Here is an 11954-nt window from a genome sequence, read left to right as displayed (position 1 = left end):
AGCACAAATTCTGCTTCTGCCATTTTGTATCCAGTATTTTTTTCTTACAAATCACAGTGTTGACTTAACTGTAGCAAAACCTTAATAGAAATTTATTTCTGTTGAGTACAGATCTTGGGTAAACTGTACATCACCCTTTTTTTTTTTCCCCCCATATTTTTGATGATGGATAAGGGGGGTTGTTTGTCCTCTTCCAGCTTTGTTCCTCACTGAGTAAAGCGAAAGGTCTTGCTACTTTCCCAATCAACTTTTGTGTCTAACTTTTTAGGTGGCTGGTCGCAAGGGATTCCCTCATGTGATTTACGCTCGTCTTTGGAGGTGGCCTGATCTTCATAAAAATGAACTCAAGCATGTTAAATATTGTCAGTATGCTTTTGACTTAAAATGTGACAGTGTCTGTGTAAATCCTTACCATTATGAGCGTGTAGTATCGCCTGGCATAGGTAAGTAGACTCTGGATTTAAATGGAACAGTGCAAATAAAATGCAAAATGTTTTCCTTTTGAGCATAGGTCTAAATTAGAAACATTAACTTTTAATGATTAATTATAAATTACTTTGATATGCTCTTGTCCATCTTCTTAATGGAATTCTTTTATTTCAGATTTGAACGTCTGTGGCTTTTGTTTAAGTCTTTCTGTTGGCTTTGCACTCAGTTCTTATAGTTAATGTGTATCCTAGGAGTAATTTAGCATTGAGTCTTGTGGTGGAGGGTAGAATACGTGGAGACTGGAGTAATGATCGTAAAGGCTTATGAACAATGTTCAAGCGTTGCTAAAGGTCTCTGCGTAAATAATCCTCCACACACCCTTTTCTTCTTTTCTTTTCTAAGATCTCTCAGGACTGACACTACAGAGTTCTGGTAAGTAGTTCTGTTTACTGTTGTATTTCTACGGGCACAAACTGGGTTACACTCTTCAGCATGTATAGAGTTTATCCCTGTGTATCTCCTTGGGAGGGATTATAGAGCAGATGGAAATGCGTTTGTCTCTCCACTTTTGGAAAGCCAGCTAAGTAGCATATGAAAGGCAAGTATTGATAAATTCGTTAAGTTGAGGCTTCAGCTTGGCTTGCAGGTATGTTGTGTTTTCATTGCCTGAACCTCATAAACCCTAAGAAAAAAAAAAGTCAGTGTTGAATGCTGCTAATTTAAACAAACAAAAAACAACAAAGCAAAACCACCAGAAAACACGTACACCTGTATATATACTAATTAATTGCATTGGGAATGATAGATGCTTATGATTTAATAAGTAGTTTAACAAGCAAATAATGGAAATTCTGTAATTAATAATGCACTTGAATGAAGCAGCCTAATATTCTTGGTCTTCCTTGGACATGTGATTGGAGAGAGAACTTTCTCTTGTGAGAAATGGGGTGTCCAGTGGACATTATTCAGAAATCTGAGATCATGCTGCAGGTAACTGCTTTGTTTCAAAACTGGTTTTTATTTTCCTTTCAGAAGAAATTCTTAGAGAAGCAAATTTGGGTAATCTGGTGGGTTTAGCACGTTATTAGAAGCATTCAAGCAAAAAGGACTTAAAAAACCCTAACAACCCAACAAACTGCTAGCTTCACAAGCCTTAACTTCTGTGCTTATCTCTGCTGATTTGCACTGTTACCTGTGTCTTCTCAAAAAAGGATCCTTTTGTGCAGAGTCAAAGCTTGCTAGCCAGCAGTTAAATACCTACGCCTTACCTCGTGGTGCTACTACTGTATGTGCAGCAGGGAACAGAAAATTACTCTGATTTTACTATTTTCAAGGCTGCTTTAGAAATTCGCATGGGAGCTAATGTAGTGTAAGTTTAAGAGGATAGATATGGAAATAAATTCTTGTGGTGGCAATGGTAGTAATTTCCCTACGTGGAATACTCTGAATTAGTGGCTACACTGGTTAAATAAAGCGTAGTGTTACATCGTCTTTGAATGTGAATTTGCTGTTTCTAGTCAATGTGAATGGGAGTTGCTTAAAATTACTTAAGGGAAGCATGGAGGTTTTTGTGTTGTGTTCATGAATTACATTTTTCATAGGAACTTTATATATGTTCTTGTATACTACGAATGGGTTTGTTAGGTACTGCATTAACATATTTATGTGCTTGACAAAAAGCAGGTTTATCCCTTTTATTAGCCATGTCCAATCACTCAGTGATGGACTAGAAAACAAAATGAGATTGGAGTCTGCTGCTGTGGGACTAAAGTGCATGTTTGATAGCAGTAAGCAAAATAAACAATTGGCTTTTCCTTCCAGTTACGCTTCAAAATTTCCTGCTGCTGGCTTAAAGTGTTTATTTGTAATTCAGAGGAGTGCTTTAGCAGTGTTTATATAGGTTAAATCCTCCTCCCAGTAGTTTTAATGGCATTGTTATTGCTTGAAAGCAGTAGTGCAGTTCGTAGTTAAATCCTGAAAGTAGATTTGCTTTGCATGTCTAACCGTTGTCTTCTTCACAGCCCCGTCAAGCATGTTGGTGAAAGACGAGTACGTTCATGACTACGAGGGGCAGCCATCATTGTCTTCTGCCGAAGGCCATTCGGTCCAAACCATCCAGCATCCACCAAGTAACAGGGCATCTACAGAGCCTTATAGCACCCCAGCCATGTTAGCTCCTACTGAGGCTAGCACTACCAGCACCACTAATTTTCCCAACATTCCTGTGGCTTCAACAAGTAAGATCATCGAGATTACATGAAATACTAAACTGTAAAAACATGGAAGTTCAAAGATAACCGCTGGGTTTTTTTTGCCAGAGTAGATCTGGCATTGGAAACGTGCTGCTGCCACGCTATTCCGATCAAGTGTGTGGCAGCGTGATTTAGGCAGTGTCGTAAGTGTGAACAAAAGGTTTTAACCTGCAGCGTAATTTCAGTAACTTTTTCTGGTGACCCAGTCTTTTTTCAGTGAGCCTGACACTACATGAGTGTCACAGGACTGTTTTGGGTATGCCAAAGGTTCAGTGGTACAGTGCTAATGCAGTTGACAAAACATTATGGATGTTACTGGATAATTGCTATGGGAATAGAATAGTTTTTTTGTTTCATTACAACAGCAAGTGGGACAACAAATGAACATACTAGAAGGTGGTGGTATTGAGAGGTTTCCAGACAGTTTTTTCATGTTCTACAGCTTGACAAAATGAGTCTTCCAGTTTTAACTTTATTATTTTATAATGGCCAACTGTACTACCAAAGCGACAGCCCTAATTAATGTTTTTGAGTCCGAGAGCTGCATTGAAGTTTTTCTTACTTTTCTGTGTGTTTGGTACAAGTGCAAGTCTGGTTTGCCAGTGTCAAAGCTCACGCTTCACTCTAGCTGGATAGTGGGGCGTTCCCATGTTAGGTTCACCATGTCCTGCAGCCCTGACTAGGGAAGCCGTGCAGTTTAGAGGGGTTTCATACACTCTCCATCACTTTAATGTCAAAGATGTGTGAATATAATGGATTTCCTGCTATCAAATTTGAATTATGGTGGCATGGTGTTCTGATAATGTTCTTTAATTTTAGCTGTTGGCTTTTTTGCTAAAACTAATGATGGTTTTCCCAAGCTGAGATACGATGTCTGTATTTGTCTCCAGTAGGAAAAAAGGAAAAGGCAGTTTAATTGCATTGCCTTTGCACAACAGTTTATAGTCAATAACCTTTTCCAGCAGTGCTATAACTGTTGGAATGATGTGGACATGAGAAAACAACTTGCTTTTAAGTTTTGGTTGAGGTTTTCAACGTGTTAAATTCTGCTAGCCAGGCCAGTTTGAGAGTGCAAGTATATTTGTGAAACTGCTGATCAGTTTAGTGTTAATGGCTGAGCTGAAGCCTTTTAAAATAAAATTCTGTTAACCTGCTCTGAAATATCTGTAGTTGTACGTCAAACTTAGACAATTCTTGAAATACTTACCCGGGAGGAAAAAAAATCCCAACAACTTTCTCAGGAAGGAGTCCAGTGATACATGCAGCTCTATTCCAGCACTATTTATAAAAATAAAATACTATTCAGTATGTTTTGGAGGAAAATAAATTTAAGCTAGGGTCCTCCTTAGGAATAGTTGTTATAACGCGCTGAAAATAAGTGACTTATTGGACTTACTGTTGGCCTGTTTGGATTAATATCAGACCTAATCCAGCTGTGTTACTCAATAAAACCTGTGACATCTCTCCTTTCCTTTCAAACTGAAAAATGAGATGTGAACAACACAAAGGTGTGCTTGATCAACAGAGTTTTCTGCATACTTCTACTCCTAAAATATTAAGGGTGTTGGAGTCAAAATTAGCTGACAGAGCATCTTGCTTCAGGTTTCTTAAGACACTCTGGTGGGTGGAGAAAAAATACTGAAACCAAACTTGTAGGAACTGTGTATTGCAGTGCCCTTAGTTGGGTGTATTTTCCTACCCAGTAGTGCTGAGCTCTTCTTAATTAAAATTTTGGAACGTTCATGAATAGGTAGTGTGTTCTTTTACCAGGTCAACCTACCAGTATATTGACAGGTAGCCATAGTGATGGACTCTTACAGATTGCTTCAGGGCCTCAGCCAGGAACTCAGCAGAATGGGTTTACAGCTCAGCCAGCTACTTACCATCACAGTGAGTATATACATATGTGCACTCTTCTTAGTTTTCTAAAACCAGTTTCCGAATGTTCAGGAGAAATAGAGGATTAGAAGTGAGATGCAGAAAAACTCACTTAAAAACCAACCACTCCTTTCTTTTTCTAGACAGTACTACAACTTGGACTGGAAGTCGGACAGCAGCCTACACACCTACCATACCTCACCACCAGAATGGCCATCTCCAGCATCATCCACCTATGCATCCTGGACATTACTGTGAGTAGTGCAGGTTTTCAAATCACTTTGTTTTCCATTTTGTTGAATGGTGGGGGCTCATTTGTGATTATTCTTTGCCCCAGCCCCCTCTTTTTTTGGTTACAGAACTATCATTACTGTGTTCCGTATATTCTGACAGTGAAATAAACAAGCCTTATGGACGAGCAGCAGAGATTCGAAATCCAGATAGCTATAGTCATACCATCTATACTGTAGATGTCTTACTATACCTAACCAAAATAGCATTTCTCAACCTCTGTTTTCAAGGCTTTGCAGTCTTGTAGTAAATACTTTCTTTGCAGAAAAAAAAGTTCATTCGGAAAGTCTTTCTTGGATGTTTTTCTTTCAAAATCCAGAAATTCTTGGCTGAAAATAAATCCTTTTTATTTTCTAAAAATTCCGAAGTCTTATTCTAGTGTAGCGATCTTCACTAAGCCTTGGAAAACATGTGTCAGTGCACACTAGCCAGTTCAGAAGAACTTTGTGAAAGCTTATGCAATTAAGTACTTGTCAGTAAAGTGTTTTTGCCACAGCCTGATTCGCGAGTACGTTCGGGGCACAGACTTGAAAATCTTTTTCGTCTATGAAATAGAATCACAACCTTTTGTTTTAAGGTACAGCAGGTGAGAAGGAATAAAAAAGGGATCCTAGTTCTAGTTCAAGTATCTAGCACAGTGTATGCGTTGTCGAGTATATTGGGGATAAAAACTCACCCAAATTTAAGTTTTTCCACATTTTGTGACAAAAAAGCTGGAGCAGGGTCTTTTTTTCCTAATAGAGTACTTAACCAGATCACCTGTTTGCAGCTGTCGTTAGTGCAGGGGAGAGTATACTGTGCGTTAATGTGAGAATGACGTTACAGCTTGTCTGTGTCAAGAAAACTGTGGTTTAGGTGCAGTTATTAAGTTTCATTACTTTGTTCTGTTAGGATCCGGCTTGATTTGTCATCTTACTTGTCAGAAACACCAGGGTGTAAAAAGTTTAGTGGTGCTGTAGATACTCTAAAAATGTTTCCCAGTGCATGTATCTTTCTGTAGTTAATATTTGTGACTGGCTGGTGATACCACATAGAGCTTTTCTTGGCTGCTGCCATTTCTCACTTCAGAAAGTTGCCTGTTTTGACACCTACCAACATTGTGCCTGTTGTGACATCTTGTTGCAAAAGCTGCTGTTACTTACAAGACTGTGTTAAGTCTTTCCTCTTTCTCTGCTGCCTGCAAGGGACCAAGTTAGTTTATGACAGTGAAGAGAATAAACTGACCGATAACAAGTGTATTTTTCTTTAGAAAATTAGTTGTCTATGGCTTTTTTCCATCTTCAAGGAGTGTTTCTTATGGTCAAGTCCACGGCAGGCTGGGCAACCTGTTCTGTGCTTGGTGAAACTAAGGGAAGGTGGTTTTGGGCAGGTTTGTATCACTTGCCTCTATATAGTGGTTCTCTCCTTGCCCAACCTGGGGGCAGACGTGAAGCCTAAGTCCTGTTTCTGTTCCATCTCCGTGCTACACCTGGTTTGTGCTCTTTCCTGGAGCGGGGTCTGGCTTGAGCAGCATGCAGCCTTTCCTTCTGGAGTACTAATGGAGTTTGTTACTCTGCTCAACTTCTTAGGGTTGAGAATTTTTTAGGAAATCTCGTAAGAGTGTAATTCTTATGTGGGCTTTTTTCTCCCAGTCAGATTTGGCCAGTTGATTCAGAAGTTGCTGGGATTTATATCTGGCATCCTCAGAGTCTTTTTTGTAGGAAAACATATTAAGAAAGAAAACCTTATTTTTCCTCATGTAAAACAAATTGCATGTTTTCTTTTAAAGGGCCAGTCCACAACGAACTTGCATTCCAGCCTCCTATATCAAATCATCCTGGTGAGTAAAATCTAACATGTACTGCTGAGTTTTGTGGAAGCCAATAACTTATGGTTTGAGTCTGGTTCTGTATCAAGTACTCTGAATTTTGAGATACACATTCAGAAGGGGAGGAAAGAAGAAGAACCATTTTGCGATAAGCCTTCTTTTGAATTTGGACCTCTGTTTTGAAGCAGTGATGGACCCTGTGAAGTGAATTTAATTTAGATGCCCAGGTCAAAAGTTGCAGTCCTCAAACCCAGAATGAGGTGGTTTCTACCCTGGAGGTGTCTGAACGCTGAATGTCCTCGATCCTAAACCTCACGGGGTGCCTGAAGTTGTACGTTTTTCCTGCTTAGAAACATCATGGAGTTTGGGTCATGCCAAAGCCCTCTTGGATCCATGACCTAAAAGTCCATCGTCACAGCCAGATACCCTGAGAGATAGGTGTTGCCCTTAGCGTTTTGGTGCTGGCGCTCCTCGTTGGACCGTTGCATACAAGCGTGCTCTTTCCAGGGGCCTTCGTCAGCGGTAGCAGTGCATGGAACCGGAGGCGTTTCATCTTGCGGTACAAGCTAGCCCCGTTGCAGGGGCACGGTGGGGTTCTGTTTTTAACAGCAGCAAAGCTGTTGGTTGCCTGCACAGGAAGAGCTACACAGTTCAAAAGCCTAATAACTCATTTATTCATTGGCCAGCAACTAAATCAGTACCAGAAATGAAACTGTTGACAATTGCTGGTTGAACTAACTGTAGGTAAATTGTATTTCGTATTATTTAGTATGTCTTTTTCACCCTATCGATTCACCTATTGATTTCGCACTGAAGATAAAAATACTTAAAGGAATACAGGCGCCTTGGTTTATTCTCTCCTAATAAAAACAGGCAACAGTTTCCTAAGATAAGTAGGTGTGCTGTCAGGTGCTGCAGTTTGTAATGAACAAGTCCCACTTACGGCACTGGGAGAAGGCTCTTCTTTTCTATGGGCTTATCAGGCTGCTGTGTTTAGGTCCTATCACATTAGCTCGTTTACTTCCCCTCTTTTGAGCACACTGTAGTGCTGATTTTCTTTGCCCTCAAGTGCCAGTTGTGTACCTTTCTGTGGAAATGGGCCCTTACAGTCAGCAAAGGTGCCGAGTCCCCAAATCCCCAGTGACTTAAGCTTATGACGACTTCAGGTTTTAAAGTGTCTGAGGTTTTAAGCGACTGACACCAAATTTCTGTGTCCTTCATCAGGTTTCCTCGCTTATTGAGTGTTTGGGTTTCAGTAGCAACCTTCAGGGAGTCAGGATTTCCTTTCCTTACATGGGAGCTTCTCCCAAGTATTTTCTTGCCCTTGTAGTCAGTTTTAGTATGAGACAAAAGGTACCTCTTTGCTATCAAAACATACCGCTGTGTTCTGCTCCCTTGTTTAGTACTGCCTTGTTGATCCCATACCTGACCTAGTGTGCAGGCAAGTTCAGTATGTGATCTTTGTTTTTCCCCCATTGCCCTGCTTTCCAAATCCAGTTTGCTTTGCAGGGAGGATAGAGAAAACTGACATCACTTAGGAGATAGTTGCTCATATTTTAAGCCAGATCTGTTTGAAACTTAGTTTCTATCCGCCTAGCCATGAACAAGCATGTATGTATTACTTCTTACGGTAAAGGAGGACAAAATCAAGGTGCAGTCATAGGTGCAAGAATGCAGATGGTTTACAACATCTAAATGGAGTTACAAAACTGTACAAAGACTTGTCAGATCTCAAGTACATAAAACCCTGGCATTGATGTGTGTGCAAATAGAAGTGACCAGCCCGTGTTCGTTGTAGTATATAGTGTTTTTCTGTGCTAGTAGACATGTCTTTGTCTGAACTTGCTTATGTGAATGTGCAGTCTTACTCTGAATGACAAATGCAGTTGCAGAAGGCTTGATTGATTGCCTGGAGTGGGTGTACGGGGCTTTCTTCTGCCTTTCAGACAGTTAATTGTATGTATTCCTTAGCTCCAGAGTACTGGTGTTCAATCGCGTATTTTGAAATGGACGTGCAAGTCGGGGAAACATTTAAGGTCCCTTCGAGCTGCCCGATTGTTACTGTCGATGGCTACGTGGATCCTTCTGGAGGAGACCGTTTTTGCCTGGGCCAGCTTTCCAACGTCCATAGAACAGAAGCCATTGAGAGAGCAAGGTATTCTGCAGATCCCCGAAGCTCCAGCTGTCTGGTATTTGATAATAGTTTGTTTCGCCTTCAGCCTGTCGAAATTACAAGTGTGGTATGTTGCTTTCAACGGCATGAACCGTAGCAGAGTGTATCTTTGTAGGCCGCTGCTCTAACGCATTCAGGATGTGAACTGCCTGACAAAGACCTTCAGCGCTTTGCGGCAGCGCGTTGCTTTTCACTGCCTTCGAAGGCTGTGACTTCAAGGATAAAATTAGCGACTCGTGCCATTATGTATGCAAGCTGAATATTAGCTCTCCACACCACGGAGTGATGTGAGAATAGCTGCAATATATAGATCTGTCAAAGGAGGAAGCGGAGGGTGATAGAGAGCTAGTTGGATTTCCATTCATTCTCGCCACGCCTGTGCTGGGCTTTGATGCGGAAGCACGGAGAACCGAAGCAATCTGGCGACTTCATTTTCTTCTTTGAAACGAAAAGGAATAAAATGATTCCCTGTCCTCAGAAACCTTGCATTATGACAGGCAAAATGCTAGAGCACTGTAATGTGATCCAAGTGAACATACAGCTCTGCAATGAAACGTTGCTTTGTGTGTGTACTTGAGTACTTTCTGTACCAGAATCTTGTGGGGTTTTACACTTCTGAGCAGAAGGGAGCATGTTTGGTACCCCAGCTCTGTACTGTCAGCGGGCACGTGAGCTGCTACTCGAATAGCATTGCTTCTACATTCCCTGTTTCCCATAGATCCTTGAATTTCTAAGAATTTTGCCTAATGTGGAGTGTAAATGAAGGTATCACAGATGTTTGAGAGCTGTTCATGATTCATTCAGTCAAGCTCTGACGTACAGTATGTCTACACAGGTGCATTGGAACTGTTTTTGTGTTTAAGGTTGCACATAGGGAAAGGGGTGCAGCTGGAGTGCAAAGGAGAAGGCGACGTGTGGGTTCGATGCCTCAGTGACCACGCAGTCTTCGTTCAGAGTTACTACCTGGACAGGGAAGCAGGGCGTGCACCAGGGGATGCTGTTCACAAGATTTACCCGAGTGCATATATAAAGGTTGGTTTGGTGTTCCTGGATGAAAACTGTGGGCAAAATAGTGAAATTACAATACCAGTTGTAAATGTTGGGGAAGTATGAGACACTGAAATAAATGTAACTTTGCTTGTGGTTACCCTTTAAAAAAAACCCTAAAACCTTTCCATTTGACGAGTCACTTCAGATGATTTTTTAAAATTAGTCTGAATGGAAAGCATCATCTGGATACTACGGAAGTAACTGATTTTGTATTTTGTCACAATCTCTCGCAGGTTTTTTAGACTTACAGTTCTAAATTAACTGCTCCTAAAATTTTTAGCATAGGTTATCTGTTTTGTTATTCTCTGTCCAAATGAAGAGGAGTTGTGAAAATATGTATAAATGCAATAGAAGGGTAAAGTGTGTGTTAAAGGTGTTGGGAACATGAAGGGATCCAGAGGCCATGGAAAGTTGCATGGAAACAAATTATTTTCTGGAGACTCTTACTTGCACATGCTTCTGCCAGACTTGAAACTTTACTTAGGACAAGTCACACTTACTAAAAAAAAAATAAGTCTTGAATCAAACACAAACTACTTGAAGTTCACAGTGATTTTTTTTTTTTAAAAAATCAATCCCCAGTTTTGCCGGCAGGTTGTGTAACGGAAGTGAAAGAAACCCCACTGGCCTCCATGTACGAGCTTTCTAGTGTGAGAGCAGTGTTTCTGTATGTATTAGTGCCAAGCCTGATCACAGAGAGATAAAATGCCACCAACCTGAAACCTAGATGCTGAAACTTCAGGCCTATCAATTACGGATATTTCTTTTAAATAGATATTTCATTAAAGCACTGAAGAAGAACAAAGTCTGACAAAGTAAAATGGGACTTGTCGGCTTCCATTTTTATTTATATGCCTACTTTCTGTAAATCCTGGGATTTCACTCAAAAATCGGGACTTCATCAGCCTGTACCACAGTACAAACTATGATCATGCGGTCAGTTCCGCACAGGGTACTGCTTTAGCCAGATTCTGGTATTGCCAGCGGTGGTCACATTGTCTGAGAAGAGTCTCTAAGATTCAGCTGTAATGGATTATTTCTGTTAGAAATTAAACTAGCCAGGGGAGGTTTGATTTTACCCAAGTGTATGATGAGACTGTAGAATTCGCTTTGGGAGAGCAGAGATGTCCAGATTATCGGAGATGGGAGTTGAGGAATTCTTTTTCTTCATTGATTTCAGTGAGCTTACGTAGTTGGAAATCTGTATTTTTTTTCTTGAAGGTATTTGATTTACGCCAATGTCACCGTCAGATGCAACAGCAGGCTGCCACTGCCCAGGCTGCTGCTGCTGCTCAAGCTGCAGCAGTGGCTGGAAACATCCCTGGACCAGGATCAGTAGGTGGAATAGCCCCAGCCATTAGTAAGTACATTACCTGCTTGGCCTCCTTTTTTTCCTTACCTGCAAACAAATAGCGCAGCTCTCGCTCGTCACAACACCCGCCTGCGCCCACCCTTTGCCCCTGCAGCAGTACCAATGGAGTCGAGTGGCAGGATTGGGGCGAGGTGGAGCTGGGGTGGCATCGTGGTAAGTCTGTGTTCGTTTGCTCTGTGTCTGCTTCCCACACTGGTTTTCACTCTGTAGTCTTCAGTGGATGTTGGAGATGCAGCACGACAGAAAACGTGTACGTGAGGTCAGATGGCATAGCCCTGTTCCTTGAAATAGAGATGCCTCTGGCTGCTTCGATGCAAAACAGTGGAGATTACTGGGCAGTAAAGTGCGTGACTGTGTTTTTAGGGAAACAAGTTTCTTGAGAAGAGGAAGAAGAGAGTGTGAGGGTGTTTCTCTGTCTTTTTGCTTGTTTGTTTTGTTTTGAAATTATTCAGGGCTAGAGTTTTCTTAGTTGCCAAGTTCTAGATTCTTGAAATGACACTTAAAGTGCTTTTAGAAGCCTGAGTGCTTAGACCACTCTGACCTCTTCATGTGCCATGGTGTTTTCTGGATTCCTTTGGTCACCAAATGGCTCTTTCCATAAAATCACAGAACAGTTTGGGCTGAAGGGACCTTAAAGACCATCCAGTTCCAACCCCCCTGCCATGGGCAGGGACAACTTCCACTAGACCAGGTTGCTCAAAG

General features: G+C 41.2%; 1 protein-coding gene across 1 annotated transcript in view; it reads left to right on the top strand.

Moving 5' to 3' along the window:
* Positions 1-268: 268 nt before the first annotated feature.
* Positions 269-11954, top strand: part of LOC104506900 (mothers against decapentaplegic homolog 4-like) — a gene marked incomplete at its 5' end in the record, with an annotated part of 12675 nt that continues 989 nt past the window's right edge. Inside the window, 9 exon segments of the mRNA XM_010148023.1 lie at positions 269-443; positions 832-861; positions 2451-2666; positions 4452-4571; positions 4703-4813; positions 6619-6669; positions 8629-8812; positions 9694-9862; positions 11102-11240. Coding sequence (XP_010146325.1) covers positions 269-443; positions 832-861; positions 2451-2666; positions 4452-4571; positions 4703-4813; positions 6619-6669; positions 8629-8812; positions 9694-9862; positions 11102-11240 — 1195 coding nt within the window.

This window comes from Eurypyga helias, unplaced genomic scaffold, assembly GCF_000690775.1.
Source record: "Eurypyga helias isolate BGI_N326 unplaced genomic scaffold, ASM69077v1 scaffold5983, whole genome shotgun sequence".
Classification (NCBI taxonomy): domain Eukaryota; kingdom Metazoa; phylum Chordata; class Aves; order Eurypygiformes; family Eurypygidae; genus Eurypyga; species Eurypyga helias.
This window is presented reverse-complemented; position numbering and strand designations above follow the sequence as displayed.